The sequence below is a fragment of the Filicampus tigris genome, chromosome 2 (genome assembly GCF_054856515.1).
Source record: "Filicampus tigris isolate MCC_2025a chromosome 2, RoL_Ftig_1.0, whole genome shotgun sequence".
NCBI classification, from domain to species: Eukaryota; Metazoa; Chordata; class Actinopteri; order Syngnathiformes; family Syngnathidae; genus Filicampus; species Filicampus tigris.
In genome coordinates this window covers 23,611,666-23,635,555 of record NC_141218.1, presented here as the reverse complement: position 1 = coordinate 23,635,555, position 23,890 = coordinate 23,611,666, and the positions used below count along the sequence as shown (strand labels likewise).

The following is a 23,890-nucleotide window of genomic DNA, read 5'->3' as shown; positions in this document are numbered from 1 at the left end:
GTTTTCAAAAACAACTGCTTATTCACTCTTTGCTCCAGTGATGTATCAAACGTTAAAGCATGCATCAGCATTCCAAGAAAATCCACAATCATGCAGGTTATGCGCCAGATCGGCAGAATACACTCCACTACTCTTTTATCCATCAGTCACACCAGACGTTCTTAATGATAATGTAAAAACATGTTTAAACATGTATAATAAATTCAACAAATATGAAAACCAAGCATTCTTAACCACAGTAATAGAGATCCTTAATGTCACGCAAACATAAACTCTGCATCGTTTTAAGTGAAAATATACTAGACCAAACGCATAAAAAGCCCGATGCAATTTACTGCACTGAAGTGTCATGCTGTAAACACACGCCTAAAATGAGATGTTTTCCTAAAGGCTACGTTTCGCCACAGACCAGTGGAAACAAGAGCAGACGTTTCAGGACCACGGACAGCAAAATTGCAGTGCAAGGGACCTTAATCTGCAGGAACCACTTCATCTTCCCTATCTTGGCACTATCTGCACCCTTTGGGTTTGCTTCGCCTTTAAAGTTAAGAATAATATGTGAGCTGTTGTGTTAGTAGATCACATGGACAGGTGAGTTTAAATATGGATTCTTTTAAAATTTAAACAAAATTGAGTAAATTCAACACAGAGTTTTTTTCAGTGTATGCATCATTGTTGATATTGTTTTTTCTTCTTCTTGTTTTCACTGATATCTGCAGTTGTGAAAGCGCTAAATAACGTTAAGTTGAGTCATTGTAAAGGAGAAAAAAAAACACAGGTCATTGATCACATCTCCCAAGTAACACACTTTCAGATTAAGTCAAATGGAAAAATATATTATCACTTTGTTGAATAAACATAAAATAAAACTATTCAACAAGAGATTAATTAAAACACTAAATGTTTCAGAGTGGCTACCATTCTTAGAAAAACTGCCTTACCTCCCCAGAAGTGTGTCTCCTGTCAGGGAGCACCAGAGTGTTGGCGTGGCTGCCCGGGACTATCGTGGAACCGATACTCATCCTGGGTCCAACTAACATGTAGCGTTTGTCTCCTGATCTGTACTGGATGCTGTGGCACAGTGTGCCATCATAATTTGTGTCTTGCAGATATTTGGAAGTGTACTCTGTGGATTTGGAGCACTGCATGGCGATCAGCACGATGATGCTGATGACAAAAAGCAGCGACACCGAGCCCAGTGTGATGATCAGATAAAAAGTCACATTGTCCTCCTCGTCCACTTTGGCTGTCCTTTGGACATCAGAAGCCGCAAAAGCCTCTTTGGGCTCCACAAGTTTGACAGTCACAGTCGCTGATGCCGAGAGCGAAACATTGCCGTTGTCTTTGACCAGGATGAGCAGTCGATGCTCAGCCTCGTCCGTCTCCGTGAAGGAGCGAAGTGTTCTGATCTGGCCCGTATAGCGGTCCAAAGAAAACAGACTGTGGTCGCTGACTTGCTGCAGGGAAAACAGCAACCAGCCATTATATCCGATATCGCTGTCATAGGCTCGGATTTTAGTCACCAAGTCTCCTGCTTTTATGTTGCGGGGAATCTCCTCAACACCTTCGGCAGAACCGTTGGAGCTGATTGGATACAGGATGACTGGAGCATTGTCGTTCTGATCCAGAATGAACACGTTCACTGTCACGTTGCTGCTCAGTGGAGGACTTCCACCATCGGTTGCCACTACTTGGAACTGGAAACTTTTCAGCGACTCAAAGTCAAAACTTTTTAGTGCCGATATTTGTCCATTTTCTGAGTTGATGTTCAGACTGTGCAGATAAATATGTTCTTTTTCCCTTCTAGCTCTTAAAATGTGATATGAAATGTGGGCATTATCACCTTCATCATGGTCAAATGCGCTCACAGAAAACACTGATTGGCCTGGAGGATTGTTCTCAGTAACGTAAAACGTGTAAGGGTTCAAGGAGAACTCTGGACTGTTGTCATTCACATCCGACACAACAATATTGATGCTTTTTTCCGACGACAAAGAAGGCATACCTGCATCTTTAGCAACTACTGTAACCTCATATGTAGATTGTTGTTCTCTATCCAATGGTGATTTTGTGAGTATAGAATACATGTTATCCTGTGTTGAAGGTGTTAATAGAAAGGGAACATTTTCACTGAGTGAGCAAATAACTTTTCCATTCAGACCCGAGTCTTTATCAAGAACACTGATTAATGCTACAGTGGTTCCCGGTCTTGCATCTTCTGCTATTGCGCTGGAAAATGACGTCACTTCTATCTCTGGAGTGTTGTCATTCAAATCAATTATTTTCACTAGGACACTTTTTTCTGTCTGGAAAGGAGCAGATCCTTTATCAGAAGCCTGTATGTCAATTTCATAGAGATCCTCTAATTCTGAATCTATCAGTGCTTGTACGGTAATTACACCTGTATGGGGATCTACACGGAACAGTTCACGTATTCTGCTATTTACATTATTTCCTAATGTATAAATTATCTCACTATTGGTGCCCTCATCTAAATCGGTTGCATTCACTTGTATAACAGTTGTGCCAATTGGAGTATTTTCATTAAGAAGCACTGAATAATTTTCTTCAGTGAAAACAGGCATATTATCATTAACATCCAAAACACGCACCCATATTTCAGCAGTTCCGGATCTACTCGGTTTTCCTCCGTCAATTGCTGACAAGAGCAATTTGTGTTTGCTCTTTGTTTCTCTGTCGAGCGACTTGAACAGCACTAAAATTGGTATTTTACCATCCTTTCCTCGTTCTTTAACTTCCAAACGAAAATGTTCATTAGCACTGAGTTTATACTCCTGGATGGAAAAAGGCCCGACGTCAGGGTCGTGTGCAGCTTGCAGCTGGAGGCGCAAACCCGGCAAAGCAGACTCTGAAATTTCCAAACGCGATGCGTTCACGGAGAAGCTCGGAGAGTGGTCGTTAATGTCCAGCACCTCCACGCTCACGTAGTGAATTTCCAGTGGGTTTTCCAACAACGTCTTGAGCTGGATCACACACACGCTGCTCCGCTCACACACCTTCTCCCTGTCGATGACTCGGTCCACATACAGCAGACCGTCACCATGGTTGACGCTAAAAAACGGCTCTGATGAGCCCTCTGCGATGCGGTATCCTCTCTCTTTCAGCGTAGCCTTGTCGAGTCCCAAATCCTTCGCTATGTTCCCCACAACAGTTGCTTCTTTCACCTCTTCTGCGATGGAATATCTGATCTGTGCGCAAACTCGGCTCCACGTCAAAATAAATGCAGCAATGAAAGCAAACAGTCGCCTTTGTCCCACAGAAGAGCCACGTCCTTCACATTTCATCATGATGTAGCAACAATATCCGTAGTGACTAAAATATACATCCGCCAAATGGGATTATATTCTAAAAGTATATTTTAAGTCCTCAAACCAGAGTTGACTCGTCACCGTATGCGCCCAGAATGCGCCAACCACTATTGTGTAAAAATCCACCCGACAAAGGGGAGGATCGTTTTCTGACAAAGAGATTCAATCGGAGCACATTTGTGCTCATACTGACACCAAGTGATCGCCTCCAGTATGCGGGATACCGTGACTTTCGTAATTATATCGCAAATATACACCCGTCAATGGGAAAATTAAATACTTTGATTTAAAAAAAAGAAGAATTAAAAATTGTTGCCCAATCGTTTTAGTTGCGCAACCACACGACTGAGAAGGCAACGTTCGGCCGACTGATTCATCACTGCACACCTATATTAATGTTTCACTACATGCGGTCAACCAGAACCCCCCCCACAAAAAAAAGAATTAAATAAAATAAATAAATAGTTGTTGCTTTTTTTTATCAAAGGGAATAGCTACATACAGAACTGTGTGAGTATAGCAAAGCGTTTATCATTGGAATAAATTCTTCAACACATTTGTTCAGTGATAAACATGTTTTGAGCGAATGAATAGCCATGTTAAACTATTTTTATGTAAATACATTAATTTTGAAGGGCAAGCACGGGTCTCAACGTGCCGCGGTCTAGCGCAAGCCGTAAACACGTGACGTGATTGACGTTACTCAAGTGTGTGCAGATTTTGGAAGGCCATCGTAAATATAAGGTTTAATGTAGATTTTTGCACATTTAAAAAACGAGACATGGTGCCATTGTGCTGTTGATATTGCCCTTATAAACAGCTAAGCCCCCCTCATTTTAAAAATATTCCTTATGTGTCTTTGTGTAATAACACCATACTATAAGTGCCATTATGTACTGTAGTGCTTTTCTCACTTTTCTTTCTTTATTCCTTTCTCATTCTCTTTCTTTTTTTTCTTTACTCTAATTGTAATTTTATTCTGTGAATACTTGTTTTGCCACAGCAGAATAGCAACCCAGGATGAAATGAAAACTGGGCTGAGGATTATTGCTCAGTTAGGCCAGGCACCATCATAATTGGGACTCCTGTCGGGAAGAACAACTGCCAGGAAATCAAAGCTATGCTCATGTGTGATTTCCTCCTGCTATTGAGGACCAAATTGACCATTCAAATGTCAGGATAGCATGCATTGTCCATGTGTGTACAAATAGATAGCCAACTGAAACAACAGCAGCACAATGAAAAGTATTTTGCATAACAACATATGCAAACCCCAAATTCCTCACATTGGTCAATTGGCAATCAACATTGTAAAACGCTCAGAGGGATTTAGTGTACACACCACTTGAAAAGCAATCACTGCAGGGGGGAAAAATTGCCTTACCTCCCCAGAAGCGCGTCTCCTGTCAGGGAGCACCAGAGTGTTGGCGTGGCTTCCCGGGACTATGGTTGAACCAATGCTCATCCTGGGTCCAACTAACATGTAGCGTTTGTCTCCTGATCTGTATTGGATGCTGTGACACAGTGTGCCATCATAATTGGTGTCTTGCAGATATTTGGAAGTGTACTCTGTGGATTTGGAGCACTGCATGGCGATCAGCACGATGATGCTGATGACAAAAAGCAGCGACACCGAGCCCAAAGTGATGATCAGATAAAAAGTCACATTGTCCTCCTCGTCCATTTTTGCTGCACTTTGGACATCGGAAGCCGCAAAAGCCTCTTGGGGCTCCACAAGTTTGACAGTCACAGTCGCTGTTGCCGAGAGCGAAACGTTGCCATTGTCTTTGACCAGGATGAGCAGTCGATGCTCCGCCTCGTCCGTCTCCGTGAAGGAGCGAAGTGTTCTGATCTGGCCCGTATAGCGGTCCAAAGAAAACAGACTGTGGTCGCTGACTTGCTGCAGGGAAAACAGCAACCAGCCATTATATCCGATATCGGCGTCATAGGCTCGGATTTTAGTCACCAAGTCTCCTGCTTTCATATTTCGGGGAATCTCCTCAACACCTTCGGCAGAACCGTTGGAGCTGACTGGGTACAGGATGACTGGAGCATTGTCGTTCTGATCCAGAATGAACACGTTTACTGTCACGTTGCTGCTCAGTGGAGGACTTCCACCATCGGTGGCCACAACTTGGAAATGGAAACTTTTCAACGTCTCAAAGTCAAAACTCTTTAATGCTGTGATGTCGCCATTTTCAGAATTGATATTCATAAAATATGATACTGTGTTATCCTTCTCATCTCGAGCTATTTTGTATTGAATAACTGCATTTTCATTCACATCATTATCAGTTGCTCTTAAGGAGAATACTGATGCTCCGGCAATGTTGTTTTCTATCAGGTAAAAAATGAGTGGGTTTTGTTCAAAATGTGGACTATTGTCATTCACATCAGATAAATCTATTTCAAATGTCATAAAACTAGATAAAGGAGGATGTCCACAATCTGTAGCTTTAATTGTTATTTCATAATGGGAAACTTCCTCACGATCCAAAAATCCCTTTGTGACAACTGAATATGTTTTCTCCTTATAGGAAGGTTTTAATTCAAAAGGGACATCGTTGGTGATGTGCAAAATTATTTTACCATTCACACCAGAGTCTTTATCCATAACACTAATGAGTGAAATAACTGTACCAGGCTTTGAATCCTCTGACACTTGATTTGACAGTGATGTCACTTCTATTACAGGTGCATTATCATTGACATCTTTTATTTTCACAACCACACGACACCTGCTTGTCAGTGGAGGTGTTCCTTTGTCGGAGGCCTCAATTTCTATTTTATAAATATCGGATTCCTCGTAGTTCACGGGCCCTTTCAACTTAATTTGTCCACTCAAACTATTCATTTCAAAAATATCAGACACTTTGCTTGCTAACGTCTTGCTGAGGCTATATTCTATTTCACCGTTTCTACCTTCATCTGGATCTGTTGCATTTACTCGTGCTACAATTGTACCACCTGACACGTTTTCGTATATTTCAACATTGTAAGTGTCCTGACTAAACATGGGTCGATTATCATTAATGTCCAGCACAACAATAGAAACATTAAGCGTGCCTGACTTTTGAGGTTTCCCTCCATCCACTGCAGTAACGAATAAGAAGTGCTTGTTTTTCTGTTCTCTGTCTAATGACCTTTTCAGGACTAAAAACGGTATTTTTTCATCATCACTCTGAACAAGATCTAATTCAAAATGTTCATTAGACGTTAGCGTGTATGTGCGCACGGAGTTAATTCCTGCATCTGGATCACGGGCTGCATGCAGCTGGAATCGTGTTCCCGGTGATGAATGCTCAGCTATTTCAAAAACCTGTTTCCTTTGAGAAAAAACAGGACTGTGGTCGTTAACATCGGTGATTTCCACTACTACATAATGCACCTCAAGAGGATTCTCAACTAGGATCTTGAGCTCCATTAAGCAGGCGCCACTCCCCTGACAAAGCTCCTCTCGGTCAATTTTACGTCGGACTTGCAGGGCACCATTGTCTGCGTTTACCTCGAAATATGTGTCTGCGGCTCCGGTCACCACCCTGAAACGCCTGTCACTCAGTGAGCTTCTGTCCAATCCGAGGTCTTTTGCAACATTGCCCACAACAGTTCCAGTCGCCATTTCCTCTGGAATAGAGTAGCGTAGCTCGGCCAAAGCGCGCTCCCCGAAAAACAACACCAGAGACGAATGCAGAAGAAAGCACAAAAATAGCCTCGTTTTACGTCCTCGTTTTCCTTTCATTGTTATTTAAGAAAGACGAGAGCTCCACACAAAAATACAACTAAATCTGTACAGTACCACCGTTGTTTGTGATATGATCAGAAAAATCAAACCGCACTGTTCAGAATGCCGGAACAAATGAACGCGCTCTTCAGATTGCAGACAAAAGCCTACAGAGGGACTCGCATGTTCATGGCCTTATTGGTGTCATAGCGACATCTACAGGATATTATAAGGCTTCAATGATCAAATAAATGTACTGTACCATGTTACTTAATTCATCAAGCGAAAGAAAGAACAACAAACATGTCAAAAACAACCATAATTGCTATGGGAGACGAATTTAGCCTGTTATGGTGATGGCTCTGTTTTTCTATTAGGATAAGGAAATGATTTCAAATTATTTGAAACTCGTGAAGAGTAAAATAGTCTCGTAGTTAAGGAAAAAAACAGTTCCCTCTGTTCCTATAGCTAAATAGTCAAGATGAGATTTCAGTGCCATGGAGAGCAGCACGACCTACTGCCCATTTTATTCATCCAACCATATATAATAAAAAAAACGTTCTTTATATTAGGAAACACCTTCTGCAAATAGCAAGTCACACAATTACCTCTTGACTAAAGCGTTTAAAATACTTTTAAAAAAAAAAAAAAGTAGATAATGAACTACAACAAAGGAGACCTCTGCACTCTGAGCAAAAGTACGGACTGACTGAATATTAATTTGTGACAGGAATGCTGAAATCTATTACACTATAATCCAAAGATTTGGATTTATAGTACAACTCTCCACATGGGTGTCAGATCGGGAAATAAACATATAACAGTGACCAACAACACAGTGCAAAACTGTTCAACATCATTGTTTTTCAGATTCTTACCTCCCCAGAAGTGTGTCTCCTGTCAGGGAGTACCAGAGTGTTGGCGTGGCTGCCCGGGACTATCGTGGAACCGATACTCATCCTGGGTCCAACTAACATGTAGCGTTTGTCTCCTGATCTGTACTGGATGCTGTGACACAGTGTGCCATCATAGTTTGTTTCTTGCAGATATTTGGAAGTGTACTCTGTGGATTTGGAGCACTGCATGGCGATCAGCACAATGATGCTGATGACAAAAAGCAGCGACACCGAGCCCAGTGTGATGATCAGATAAAAAGTCACATTGTCCTCCTCGTCCACTTTGGCTGCACTTTGGACATCGGAAGCCGCAAAAGCCTCTTTGGGCTCTACAAGTTTGACAGTCACAGTCGCTGTTGCAGAGAGCGAAACATTGCCGTTGTCTTTGACCAGGATGAGCAGTCGATGCTCAACCTCGTCCGTCTCCGTGAAGGAGCGAAGTGTTCTGATCTGGCCAGTATAGCGATCCAAAGAAAACAGACTGTGGTCGCTGACTTGCTGCAGGGAAAACAACAACCAGCCATTATATCCAATATCGGCGTCATAGGCTCGGACTTTAGTCAGCAAGTCTCCTGCTTTCAAATTGCGGGGAATCTCCTCCACACCTTCGGCAGAACCGTTGGAGCTGACTGGATACAGGATGACTGGAGCATTGTCGTTCTGATCCAGAATGAACACTTTCACTGTCACGTTGCTGCTGAGTGGAGGACTTCCACCATCTGTGGCCACCACTTGGAACTGGAAACTTTTCAGCGTCTCAAAGTCAAAACTTTTTAGTGCAGAGATCTGTCCATTCTCTGAATTTATGTTTAGAAAAGATGTTACATCATTTTCAATCCCTGCTCTAATAATATTGTAAGAAATGGCAGCATTTTCATTCACATCGTTATCTTTTGCGCTAACAGAAAATACTGACTGTCCAGCAATATTATTTTCTGAGAGATAAAAGTTAAGTGGATACTGCTGGAAATGTGGTTTATTATCATTCACATCTGATATTTGAATATTTAATGTTTGAAAAGTAGACAAGGGAGGTTCACCACAGTCTGTTGCCGCGATGGTTATTTTGTAATTTGACACTTCCTCTCGATCTAAATATTCCTTAGTGACAACTGAGTAAATGTTTTCTTTGTAGGAAGGTTTTAATTCAAATGGAACATCATTGGTAATCTGTGAAATAATTTTACCATTCACAGCAGAGTCTTTATCCGTCACGCTAATGAGGGAAATAACTGTACCGGGTTTGGAGTCTTCAGACACTTTGCTTGACAGTGAAGTGACTTCTATTTCAGGTGGGTTATCATTGACATCTTTTATTTTAACAATTATTCGACACCTCCCAGTTAAAGGAGGCTGACCTTTATCAGATGCATGGATATCAAGTTTATAAATCTCGGAGTCCTCAAAATCAACAGGCCCTTTCAACTTAATGAGCCCACTTAGCTTGTCTAATTCAAAAATGTCGTAAGCCTTATTTAATGTTTTGCCAAGGCTATATTCAATTTCACCATTTGTTCCTTCATCAGGATCTGTTGCATTTACCCTTGTAATGCTTGCCCCAACTGACACATTTTCTTTTATTTCCACAGTATAAGTATCTTGACTAAACGTTGGACGATTATCATTACTATCAAGAACAATAATTCTCACATTAAGTGTGCTTGATTTTTGTGGCTTCCCTCCATCAACTGCAGTGACTAATAGCACATGCTTACTATTCTGTTCTCGGTCTAAAGGCCTTTTCAGCACTAAAAAAGGTATTTTTTCTTCATCGTTTTGGTTTATATCCAGTTCAAAATGTTCATTAGCCGATAAAGTGTATGTGCGCACTGAGTTCACTCCAGCATCTGGATCACGGGCTGCTTGCAGCTGGAAACGCGTTCCGGGAGACGACTGTTCTGCTATTTCAAATACCTGCTCTTTGTCAGAAAAGCTCGGGGAGTGATCGTTCACATCAGTAATTTCCACCACGACGTGATGCATTTCCAGCGGGTTTTCAACGAGAATTTTCAGCTCCGTGACGCACGCAGCGCTGCCCTGACAAAGCGCCTCTCTGTCGATTTTCCTACGGACCTCCAATGTACCACTGTCCGGCCTGACATGGAAAAACGTCCCTTTCGACCCAGAGACCACGCGAAACTGCCGATCCACCAGGGAAGATTTATCCAGGCCAAGATCCTTGGCAACATTTCCAACCACTGTTCCCTCTTTCACCTCCTCTGCAACAGAGTAACGAAGTTCAGCCCAAGCTCGTTCGCCCAAATATAAATGTAGAGACAAAACAAAAGCCAGGCAGTGGCTGCAGCCTTTTCCACTCCCCATCGCTGCAACAAACACTAAAGGGGCGATATCCTCAGTTCGTATATATGAATCATCTGCCGTCCCTTTCACAGCGATGTAAATAGGTCTCCGTGGAAAGCACACGCAAATCCACCTGGTTCACATATCCTATTCCAAATAGTGAGCTGCATCAAACAAAGGATGTTTCAAGGGTGGGACCGTGTCCGTTTTGCGCTTGCTGATATTACAGTGACACCAAGGGGGAGGGAATATTACAGCCATAATTCATAAAACCGCACAACTCGTTAAAAATATACATTTACAGCCGCCAATCAAATCCTGCAAAATAGAAGCGTATAATATTGTATTGCAACAGAAAGCATGCTACACAGCAACATAAGGCATCATCCTCAACGTGGCTTCCGTTTTAAGCCGTGGCACAAATTTCTGTTTATGTTTTTCTGCCTTCCCCGGTTTTAATGTAGTTTATAAATATAATTGCCTGAGTAAATTGCACAAATTCCAAGAATGGCGTCAATGTTCAACGTGGTTACTATTAACATTTTATTTTGCTTTAGTTTTCCAATGCTGAATAATTGTTAACATGTGTTTGCAACTTTTATTTCATAAAGTGTTTAACTAACATCAGTTCTTATCATGAGCATGCAATAACAATCGATTCGTTTTTCATTGTAACCCTTTACATTCCAGTTTATTTGCAAAAAAACCGACAAAAATAATTTAATAAAAAATACATTTTTTAACTATATTTTCAGCAACTCCTTCTTGTATTGCTATGGACAGTCTTTGTACAGCTAGCAGGGGGAGAATGTATCTCTTAGATCATTTATGTCAAAGCCAAGGCCCGTGGGCCAAATCCGGCCCGCGAGAAGATTTTCTACGGCCCCTGGGATGATATTGCTTTATTATTAGATCCGGCCCGCAGCCCGCAGCAAGCCGGTGTGGGTAGCAGATGTGATCGTGTCCTTCGCGCCTGCTAATGACGCCACGCTTTAAAATATATTGTAGCGTCTTCCAAGAACACAGACGTAGTTTCATTATCACGTTTTTATTAGTCCAAACGGCTACTGTGGGCCGCAGCCGATGCCAATACAGTATGACAACCATCATGTCATGTCATCTTCCAAACTGCTTATCCTATACAGGGTTGCTGGAGCCAACGGGCGAAGGCAGACTACACCCCAAACTGGTCGCCAGCCAGTCGCAGGGCACACATAGACACTGTCACTGAGCGGGAATCGATCCCATGCTGCCCGCACACAACTCAAGCGTGTGTACCACTACACTATCAGTGACCCAGTATGACAACCATTCAGTCAAAAAAGAGCATCGGCTCTCCTGTTCGTCCTGCGCTACTCGCTCACATGTCCTCCAGACACGTTTAGAAGAGTGTGATAACCGACCGCACTGCAGCATTTGATCTGCTCTGCTTCCTTTGCTCCAGTCAGACAAAAGACAAGTGAGAGGAGTGCCAAAGCTATTCGTGGTCTCCTGATGTCATAGTGACACCAAGAGGTAGCAAGCATGAACTCATTTTAGTACACCATCACTATTTCCACAAATATTACCTTATCAAACAGGTTTTCTGTAATTTACAGAACCCAAACTATCCCCATTCCTTCTACACAATTAAAGCTGCAACTAAATTGATTTAATTAAATGAGGCCAAGTGTGTCATTAATAACATGAAACCCCTCTATGATTCAGAATGACTGACAAAAACATAAAACAAACGTGTTTTTGCTAAACTACAAGGTTAATGGCAGTATATTGCACAGCATGCACACGGAAATTCTGCAACAGCATTACACTGCAAATTCTTTGAACAAACAATGATTTTTTTGTATTGCATTGTCATTCAAATGATGATATTTGAGAAGCATGTGCAGTACACAACTCTTTATATAGGTAAAAAAATAGAAAGATGAAAGTTACACCATTAAACTACATTCTGCCACAGATCAGTAACCTGAAGTATATACATTGAGAGGTATAGGCTCGGTAGAGAAATATCGCAAATTAAATTGACTGGCAGGTAAGTAAGGTTTTGTAATCTGTAAATTAAAAAAAGAGAAAATAGAATTCAACTGTCAAAGCCACAACTCCACTCATATCCAAGAATTTCTGACAAAATGTTTCTTAGTGAAAACTGAAGTCAAAAGTCAGACCGCTAGTTATATTTCTTTTCAGTGATTGCATTACTAGACACATGCACACAAAACACTGCAAACACTCCAAATTGTTTGCACACTGTAATTGTTATATTCCAGGGAAACTGTAATGCCTTGGATTCCAGTAACTGTGTAAAATGGACCTTACACAGGGAAAAGGAATACAGTCTTGAACAAGACATTTAGCATTTCACTCAGTTTACTTCGACGTATTTAGATAACTGTAGGTGTGCTTTGTAATATAAGAATAGATTAAAAGTGCCAAAGCAGTAACTCAACTGAGAGCAAGAATTTCAGATCAAATGGTTTTAGGAAAGATGAGGTCAAATGACAGACCACTAATGTAGGACAATGACAGCAATTGCCTTACTGCACACGGCAAAGTCAACGAAAACAATATATAACTGTCGTTATTGACAGAAAAAAGTGTTCCGGAAAGCACATAAAAAACGTCAGCAACAGAAGTTGGTTTTTTTTCTTACCTCGCCAGAAGTGTGTCTCCTGTCAGGGAGCACCAGAGTGTTGGCGTGGCTGCCCGGTACTATCGTGGAACCGATACTCATCCTGGGTCCAACTAACATGTAGCGTTTGTCTCCTGATCTGTACTGGATGCTGTGACACAGTGTGCCATCATAATTTGTGTCTTGCAGATATTTGGAAGTGTACTCTGTGGATTTGGAGCACTGCATGGCGATCAGCACGATGATGCTGATGACAAAAAGCAGCGACACCGAGCCCAAAGTGATGATCAGATAAAAAGTCACATTGTCCTCCTCGTCCACTTTTGCTGCACTTTGGACATCGGAAGCCGCAAAAGCCTCTTTGGGCTCCACAAGTTTGACAGTCACAGTCGCTGTTGCCGAGAGCGAAACATTGCCGTTGTCTTTGACCAGGATGAGTAGTCGATGCTCAGCCTCGTCCGTCTCCGTGAAGGAGCGAAGTGTTCTGATCTGGCCCGTATAGCGGTCCAAAGAAAACAGACTGTGGTCGCTGACTTGCTGCAGGGAAAACAACAACCAGCCATTATATCCGATATCGGCGTCATAGGCTCGCACTTTAGTCACCAAGTCTCCTGCTTTTATGTTGCGGGGAATCTCCTCCACACCTTCGGCAGAACCGTTGGAGCTGACTGGGTACAGGATGACTGGAGCGTTGTCGTTCTGATCCAGAATGAAAACGTTCACTGTCACGTTGCTGCTCAGTGGAGGACTTCCACCGTCGGTGGCCAACACTTGGAACTGGAAACTTTTCAGCGTCTCAAAGTCAAAACTTTTTAAAGCTGATATTTTTCCATTTTCCGAATTGACATTCAGGAAAGATGTGATGTCAGTATGACCCCCCTGTCTGACAATGTAATAAGACACTGCAGCATTGTCGTCTAAGTCTTGATCAAAGGCATTCACTGAAAAGACAGAAGAACCAGCTTCATTGTTTTCTGTCAGATATAACTCTAAAGGATTTTGTGGGAATTCTGGGATGTTGTCATTTACATCTTTTACTTGGATGGTTACAGTTTTAAATGTGGAAAGGGGAGGGTCACCACAGTCAGTAGCTGTTATTGAAATGTCATAACTAGATTTCGTTTCTCTGTCTAAACTGTCTTTCGTCACTAAGGAATACATATTTTCCTTGAATGATGGCTTTAATTCAAGGGGTACATTTTCTGTTACACTGCAGATAACTTTGCCGTTAAGGCCCGAATCATTATCAGTGATACTGATGAGTACGATCACAGTGCCATATTTTGCATCTTCTGGGACCATGCTAGTAATTGATGTCACTTCGATCTCGGGTTTGTTATCATTCACATCTTGAATCTTTATGATGATTCTGCAGTCTGTTGTCATGGAAGGCTGACCTTTGTCGGAGGCCTGCACATCCAACTTGAAAACATTATATGTCTCAAAGTCAATTTGCCCAGCAACTCGAATTTCTCCCAAATGTTTGTCCAGACTAAAAAGCCGCCTCACCTCTGCATTCATGTCCCCCCCAAATTCATATTCCACCTCCCCATTCGCTCCCTCATCCAGGTCAGTGGCTTGAACTTTGATTACAGAGGTGCCTAATGGAACATTTTCTTGCAATTCAACAGAATAAACCTCTTTAAAGAAAATAGGTCTGTTATCATTTATATCCAAAACCCGTATAGTGACATTTAGGTTTGCGGATTTTGAAGGAGCTCCTCCATCTATAGCTGACAAAATCAGGCTATGGTTAATTTTCTCTTCCCTGTCTAGCTGCCTTTGCAACACTAGAAATGGGATTTTATCTTCCCCCCTATCCCGAATTTCAAGTTGAAAATGGTCGTTCTGACTCAGTTTATAACGCTGGATTGAATTAATTCCAATATCAGGGTCTCTTGCCCCTGGTAATTGAAACCGTGCACCAGATAAAGTATTTTCTGCTATTTCTATTATTTTCCCCTTTTCTGCAAAGGTCGGTGCGTGGTCGTTGGCATCTGTCACTTCCACAGAGACATAGTGGATCTCCAGTGGGTTCTCAACAACAATTTTGAGATCCATCACACAGACAGCGTTCCTGTCGCACAGCTGCTCGCGATCGAGGCGTTTATGCACCAACAGAAGCCCATTGTTCGGGTTTACCTCAAACAGTGCGTCCTGTGCGCCGGATACAATGCGAAACCTCCTGCTCGTCAAAGTGCCCACGTCGAGGCCCAAATCCTTTGCAACATTCCCAACAACAGATCCGACCTTAACCTCTTCTGGAGTGGAATATTTCAGCTGGGCTAAAACCAGTTCCCCGCAACAAAGCAGGAGGGAAAAAAGCACAGGGCGCGTCCAATACATGTTTATCCGTCTTCTTATCTTCGTTTGAGTAACAATTTAAAACACCATAACTTAGTTGCAATGAATATTTTCTACACGTTTCCCGTGCTTAGAAATAAAGAAACACGCTCGGACAAAGAATGCTCCACATGCCAGCCCGAGCGATTGTATTTCTTTGTAGTCCAGCAATGACGATGTTTAAAAGAACAAATTTTGATGCGCCATCCACGTTGTAACACTGACACCTAGTGGACAATCATCCTCAATATTATTTGAGTGGGACTGTGGTCTGTGGTCTGTGGTCTGTGGTGGGTGAGACGTTTAACGGCTAGTGGGGGTGGGCGCGGGAGGTGGGTGTATTGTAGAGTGTGTGACAGCTAGTTGTGTACCTCTGTCGAGTTCCTACCCAATATTGCTTGTACACTAAGGACTGCAATACTGTATTTGTTTTAGTCCCCCATTTTAAAGAAAGAGCATTCAAGCAACATTTGTTCCTCATATTTTGAGACTGCAGGGCGAATGTTGCAGTTGGCTAATAGTGTGGATGGACGAGATGTTTGTCACCAATGGGCAAATGCCAATATTTTGAGGGGAATAGCTCGCAGAAACATGGTGAAGGGAGTAAAAAACTATGAACTATAGTTCATTTTGGAAACGGTGAACTTTGTTCTTTATTAATGTATTTACTTATTTTTAATTAGTGAACTGAACTTTCAACTAGTTTGCATACACTAAAAATAATGATGGTTGAATTTACTCCATTTTATTTTGTCAAGTTGCACAAAATTAAATCATCTGTATCCAGATGCATTTTTTAAAGTAGATGTATAGTCTGCTTAAAAATATATCTGTATTCGGATGGGTTTATTCCGTGCAACCACTTGACGAAATGATACAAAGGATTTTTTCAGTTTTTCAGTCATAAATGAAGTTTCCCAACACAAATTTCGGTCCTGTGGATTTACTGACATACGTCAGCACCACAGACAGCGCCATGCCGTGTGGTGACTGACTGAGTAAAACAACATTCTTACAAGTTGCCTGACTAACAACGGAACAACTTGTTTGAGTCCAACACAACCAGAAAATGTTTGCTTAATTGGCAGGGTTGAAATGTGTTTTCCACATTTGTGTTATTTGTTTATTAATTAATCTTCATTCAACCATGATAAGAACAAGCGAACAAACACAAGTATTAACTCGGATTCAAAACGTCTTTTTCAAAGAATATGTTTTTTAAATGGGTCATTCTCAACAGGTGGATCGAGGCCCAAAAGTGGGTCACGGACTAATTTTTTGAGGGTTGAGGACAGCTGATAAAAAAAAAAAAAAAAAAAAAAAACATTTGTAGGGGGTACAATATAGAGAGACATTCCAAATTTCCACGTGGAACATATTAAGTAAGTGATGGGAAATATATAAACAAATACAGTTCAGCCCAACCTTTGGCTATAGCAGGCATCATCGCAATGTGCAATTTGTTTCGGTGACATATTCAAGTTTGAAACAGCGTTTGAAAATATAATATAACATACTATGCATGTATTCCCAGACGTAATTTTTAAACAAAAATCCTTTATTGTTATTGTTCTTTACTTCCATAAAAGTCGGTTATGACCTAGCAACAACAGAAAGATGTGGGTCTCGGGATAAAAGTAGTGGAGAAAAACTGTTCTGAATTTAACTAAATGGTGTGTTATGTGTGTGTTTTCAGTAAAAAAAATAAATGTCATGTCTTACCTCCCCAGAAGTGTGTCTCCTGTCTGGGAGCACCAGAGTGTTGGCGTGGCTGCCCGGGACTATCGTGGAACCGATACTCATCCTGGGTCCAACTAACATGTAGCGTTTGTCTCCTGATCTGTATTGGATGCTGTGACACAGTGTGCCATCATAATTAGTGTCTTGCAGATATTTGGAAGTGTACTCTGTGGATTTGGAGCACTGCATGGCGATCAGCACGATGATGCTGATGACAAAAAGCAGCGACACCGAGCCCAGTGTGATGATCAGATAAAAAGTCACATTATCCTCCTCGTCCACTTTGGCTGCACTTTGGACATCAGAAGCCGCAAAAGCCTCTTTGGGCTCCACAAGTTTGACAGTCACAGTCGCTGTTGCCGAGAGCGAGACGTTGCCGTTGTCTTTGACCAGGATGAGCAGTCGATGCTCCGCCTCGTCCGTCTCCGTGAAGGAGCGAAGTGTTCTGACCTGGCCCGTATAGCGGTCCAAAGAAAACAGACTGTGGTCGCTGACCTGGTGCAGGGAAAACAGCAACCAGCCATTATATCCGATATCGGCGTCATAGGCTCGGACTTTAGTCACCAAGTCTCCTGCTTTCAAATTACGAGGAATCTCCTCCACACCTTCGGCAGAACCGTTGGAGCTGATTGGATAGAGGATGACGGGAGCGTTGTCGTTCTGATCCAGAATGAACACGTTCACTGTCACGTTGCTGCTCAGTGGAGGACTTCCACTATCGGTGGCCACCACTTGGAACTGGAAACTTTTCAGCGTCTCAAAGTCAAAACTTTTTAGCGCAGATATTTGTCCATTTTCAGCATTTATATTGAGGAAAGACATGATGTCATTCAGGCGTCCCTCTCTGACAATGTGATATGAAATAGCTGCATTGCCATTTATATCTTTGTCTGTTGCACTGACATAGAATACTGAATTTCCAGCCGCATTGTTCTCTGTTAAATAAAACTCAAGAGGGTTTTGCTCAAAGTGTGGACTGTTATCATTCACATCTGATATTTGAATATTGAGCGATTTTACAGCTGATAAAGGAGGCTCACCACAGTCAGTGGCCTTTATTGTGATTTCATAATGAGACACTTCCTCTCTGTCCAAATAGTCCTTAGTCACAACTGAAAATATGTTTTCTTTGTAGGATGGCTTTAATTCAAAAGGGACAGCATTTAATATAGTAGAGAGGACTTTGCCATTAACACCCGAGTCTTTATCCTTCAGAGTAATGAGGGAAATAACTGTACCGACTTTTGAGTCTTCAGGCACTGTATTTGACAGTGACGTCACTTCTATTTCTGGAACGTTATCATTCACATCGCTTATCTTTATAATGACTCTGCACTCACCTGTCAAAGGTGGTGTTCCCCTGTCTGAAGCCTCAATGTCTAGTTTATAAACGTCATTTTCTTCATAGTCAACTTTTCCTTTCACCCTTATCACCCCAGTTGATCTGTCCAATTCAAAAACGCTATACACGCTCTTTTTCAAAGGCTTTACAAATCTATATTCAATTTCCCCATTAGTGCCTTCGTCAGGATCAGTCGCATTCATTTGAAATACTGGCGTGCCAATAGGAACATTTTCTGCTATTGTAATTTGATAAATATCTTTGCTGAATATGGGTCGATTATCATTAATGTCCATGACAAAAATTGACACATTTAGAGTGTCTGACCGTGGAGGTTTCCCTCCATCCACCGCTGTGATCAGCAGCGAGTGATTTGCCTTTTGTTCCCGATCCAGAGATTTCTTTAGCACCAAAAATGGAATTTTCTCCTCATCGCTCTGGCGAAGATCTACATCAAAGTAATCATTTGACGAAAAAGTGTATGCGCGGATGGAGTTCATCCCTGCGTCAGGATCATGCGCTGCATGCAGCTGGAAACGTTTACCGGGCAATGTGTGCTCGGCTATTTCAAACGTTTGCTCTTTTTCAATAAAAACGGGGGAGTGGTCGTTCACATCGGAGATTTCTATAACGACATAATGTATTTCCAATGGGTTTTCCACGATGACTTTGAGCTCAAAGAGGCAGGCGCCGCTGCCCTGACACGAGTCGTCTCTGTCTATTCTCTTGTTCACGTACAACACCCCGTTGTGCTGGTTTACCTCAAAAAAGGCCTCCTTCGATTCGGAAACCACTCGGAAACGTCGATCAACCAGAGAGTTGATATCAAGGCCCAAATCCTTTGCAATATTCCCCACGACTGTCCCATCTTTAACCTCCTCGGGAATGGAGTAGCGAATTTCTGCCGAAGCCCGTCTGGCCAGCAACAGAAGAAAAGCAAAATGAAAAAGAATTTGGGCATCCATCTCCCGAGAGCAAAACGCTGCATGAAATGCTTATAAATTATTCTTTAAATCCTAGTCATGTTTTGCCAAATGTGATACTGCTCCGACTAGAATGCATAAATCGCTGACGACCTCCATCTAATGCCGCTCGAGATTTTGTCAGGCTCAAACAAAAGATGTCCAGGGGAGGGACGTTATGTTCATGATTTTTAATGTTGCACTGACACCAAGAGGAGAGACTTGCTAGTCGTTAATAATTTCCTCATTAAAAAATAACAAATATACAACTCTACATAATTCTAAATTAATAAGAATACAATTTTATATAACAAATATCTCAAAATTCACAGATCCGCCAGAGTAAGTAATCAATGTTATTCAAAGGGTACTTAAAAACAATATAATGACGGTAAAACGGAACATATAATGCCACTTTCTGATACTCAGACAAGAAACTGCATGCCCCACAATGCACCTTTATCAACTGCGCTCCGACAACTTCCGGCCACTTGCGAGTGAAGTTTCAAGCCGTTTACTTAATTAAAACAATGGGCGTGAAACCCTAAATATCCAGAAAGAAGGTATATGTTGCAGATGCAAAGCCAATTTGAACGTTCAGAGAAATATTTCTTGTCAAAAGGAGAGAGTTTATTTGACCACAAAATAAAGAGTCAAGTGTCCTCACCTGAACCCACAATACAAAAGCAACACGTCAGAAAACTAAAAATGCACTTACAAGATTAGCAAAATATGTTGACAATAACGACTATTATTATAGCATAATAATAATAATAATAATGATAATAATAATGATGATAATAATAATAATAATGATAATAATAACAATAATAATGATAATAATAACAATAATAATGGTGATGATAATAATAATAATAATAATAATAATAATAATAATAATAGTAATTTGTGTAATTATGTCGAATTTATGTCTTGCAACCACAATAGCAAACAAACAAAAACTCATGTGCACGCACATTATTGTTCCAAACAATTGTTTTTTGGACTTCAACTTTCAGTTATATTCATGGGCGTCTCGAGCCCATTTTTGGGGGTGCCCAAGCACCCCTGAATTGAATCCCAGAACCCCTGAAATTGAAGACATTATTTGCTTATTTTTTTTAATGCATGCCCGTTTTAAACAAGTTACAGAAATGTGTTAACATACAGCACACTGTATATATATATTAACAACAAAATTACAACAATGCCCCCGCGTGAAAAATTCTGAGTTTGTTCCAGCCAATTTCTCCCACCGCTCCCCGACTGGGCACAGTACTATGACCAATATTCTACCTTCCAGTGATATACAGACGCTACAGTTGTGGTGTAAGTATTATTGGCTTAAAGCGACACTTGCGTGATCTTAACATTGGCACTTATATAATAGGTTTGCATGTAAAAACGACATTAGTACTAAAATGCCCACCTCAAAAGACTCTGTAGTGATTTAAGGTCTTTTTTTGTGATTAGGTTTACGACAAATTTCCACGCCCCAAAAATGGGCGCGGCTTATGTTATGTTTTCGGTCTCAGCGGTCTAAGTCACGCGAGGAAGGCATGCTTGGTAATATTGCTCGCTTTGTCAGTTCTGTTGTCTAAAACGGTGACCAATCACCACCAAAATGCAAATGCACATTACGACTCGCGTCCACTTCAAACTGCGAAAGTATAAAAGTGTTTTGCACTTATTGACATAAAACGTGATCTCATCATGATTACCTCCACAAAATCAAAAATAACGTGGGGATTGCTCCTCCACTTTCACAAGCAGAAGCAATTAAGAGCATGAATGCGCTCACGAACCCCGACTGGTTATATTTCGGACATTTAGCGACGCTAAACTCGTGTCTCAGGAGGGAGAAAGACGCGGCTTGCAGCAGCAGCAGGCAGATTGGAGCCCCCTGCTTCCCTCCTCGGTTAAAGGTAGGATTGGGACAGCAGAAGTTAAATTTAGCAACAACTAGCTTCAGGCCGTTAAAACAAAAGGCGTTAGCAGAACAACATTAGCTCCTTACTGTCCGCCCAGCGTGTGGAGGTGAAGGTGAGCCTGTGTCTTCATGTCGCCTCGCAAGCAGTCGCGTGCGGTGTCTGTGCTTTTGGCTTGCAGCCCCCTTCTGCCCGAGTGAAGCGGCTTGAGAGTGACAAAAGCCCTCATCGAACAGCGAACGAAAAGCTCCAGCGAGGCTGACTGCACAGCCGAGAGTGTGGCCGCATTGGAACGTGCCATTTCGGCTGTTACCTACAAAATTGGACGGCGCGTTGTAAGCCGAAAATCTGGGGCACTCCTCATCCAAATAAATGTGCATGTCTCATTTCCACTTCAGTCTCTGTAAATATCCTGACTGGCGTTTAATGCCTCGCCCCTCCTAACCGTGATCAGTAAAGAAGCAGTGTTTTTTCTTTTTTTTTTTTTAAGCAAAGAAGCAGTGTGTGCTGGTTCCAGCCTATGTAGCTCTGCTGACTTCCACATTTCCTCGTTCTCATATAAATCAGCCATGGAGAGGTTAATCATTTTGATATGTTGATGTGGGGGCGGCACGGTGGTCGACTGGTTAGCACGTCCGCCTCACAGTTCAGAGGTCGCGGGTTCGATCCCGGCTCCGGCCTCCCTGTGTGGAGTTTGCATGTTCTCCCCGTGCCTGCGTGGGTTTTCTCCGGGCACTCCGGTTTCCTCCCACATTCCAAAAACATGCATGGTAAGTTGATTGGATACTCTAAATTGCCCCTAGGTGTGATTGTGAGTGCGGATGTTTGTCTCTGTGTGCCCTGCGATTGGCTGGCAACCAGTTCAGGGTGTCCCCCGCCTACTGCCCAAAGACAGCTGGGATAGGCTCCAGCACGCCCCGCGACCCTTGTGAGGAGAAGCGGTACAGATAATGGATGGATGGATGGATGTTGATGTGGGTATTAGTGGAGATGTCCACATAAATTTTGGTGCCAATTGATCGCAGTTTTTGGACGATATAAGCAATGAAAGTACAATGATTTCCATTGGAGAGTTTGGAATCGGTCCCTCCCGTGACTCCGGCCGAACAAGGATAGAACGGTAGGGGGCGCGGCCCTTTTGCTCATTAACAGGGGGCGTTATTCATGGAGTCACTTATTTCCTAATTTCTCCCAAATTTATTGATAAAATAGAAAATGACAACTTTTTTCATTTTCCTGATCAAAAAATATATAAAATTAACTTGTTAGTGAAAACGTGGCCATCGCGGCCCCACCGTCCCTTTAAACAAGGATAATTAGAAATTTTGTTACCTTCTATCACTGACTACCTTAACAACACTCTCTAAGTGCCACTCTGCATTCTTGCTGAATTTAACTGTATCTCTGCTCAGGGTTTATGTGTTGTCAAGTCAGAGTTACCTGACACTTTTTTTCTAGCTTGGAAACGTTTCAGGTGGTCAGAGACAGCACCACTGTCATCTGTTTGAATTGGAATGGGAGAAGCTAGCTGTATGTCCTGTGCGTGTGTTAATATAAAAAACCAAGATGCTACTGACAAGCTAATTGATGGGTGCCCATTATCAAAAAGTGGTATGCTTCTCTTTCATAAATGTGGGGTCTAAATTGGTTTAAAATGTACAAAACAGTTAAATTTATCTTGCCTGGCAGGGGGCTCAGCATCCCTTAAACTCTGACCCTATAATGGTCCCTGGTTGTACTCTGAAGAAAGGATGATGCATTTTCAATAAAATCCATCTGTAGACAAACGGTATGTGGCGCAGGATAAAAAAGTAAATGTAAAAAAGACATGTTGCACTCTAAAAACAGTTGAGTTAAAAATAACACAAATTTGGGTCAAAAATGGACCGATCCACCATTTGGGTCAATTTGATCCACTTTCTTGTGTTGTTTTGTACAAATCAGTCCAATTTTGAGGTTTTTTTTGTAGAAAACTACCAATTTGTGGGTTGTTTTCTGCAAAAATATCCCAGAGAGTTGGATCAAATTGGTGGTGGATTTGTCCGTTTTTGACCCCAAATTGTGTTATTTTCAACCCAACTGTTTTTAGAGTGCAAGTGCGTAAGTGTGATTTGCAACAAATCATTAATTTATCACCCATGAAATACTATATAGGAATAAACAATGTATATCTCCATCCAATAAATAATATCTACACAATATACACTTTGTCCAACTTAGCACAAAGTCATCTCCGTATTCAGGAAGCTTACGTTGTTCAAAATTAAACTTGAAACTTGGCCATGAAGCAACTTTACTCTTAATCATCAAAACAGCTTGAGCATGGAAGATTTTAACAAGAAAAATTCAGCAACACGGAAAGCAACGAAAATATGTTGTTTTCGTTGTATTGTTGTATTTCAACAATGTATATCTCCATCCAATAAATAATATCTACACCATATACACTTTGTCCAACTTAGCACAAAGTCATCTCCGTATTCAAGAAGCTTACGTTGTTCAAAATTAAACTTTAAACTTGGCCATGAAGCAACTTTACTCTTAATCATCAAAACAGCTTGAGCATGGAAGATTTTAACAAGAAAAATTCAGCAACACGGAAAGAAACGAAAATATGTTGTACTCATCTACTGCAAGCAATGAACATCGTTTTAATGACAACTGTGTTGTTATTTAAAATTACCATCACTTTGATG

General features: G+C 41.6%; 1 protein-coding gene across 15 annotated transcripts in view; it reads right to left on the bottom strand.

Annotated features, from left to right (window-relative positions):
• LOC147151834 (protocadherin alpha-C2-like) overlaps window positions 1–23,890 on the bottom strand; it is a 185,482-nt gene that overhangs the window by 142,858 nt on the left and 18,734 nt on the right. For 2 of the 15 annotated variants that reach the window (XM_086019052.1, XM_086019137.1), the window contains exon 1: window positions 16,945–19,391. The exons of 7 other annotated variants lie outside the window; for them this stretch is intronic. In XM_086019052.1, the coding sequence (XP_085875178.1) occupies window positions 16,945–19,269 (2,325 nt within the window). In that variant the 5' untranslated portion in view covers window positions 19,270–19,391. Of the gene's footprint in view, window positions 1–941; window positions 3,424–4,713; window positions 7,168–7,928; window positions 10,376–12,900; window positions 15,357–16,944; window positions 19,392–23,890 lie in introns of those variants that run through there. 6 more of the 15 variants (XM_086018990.1, XM_086019102.1, XM_086019048.1 and 3 more) reach the window with 5 other exon arrangements.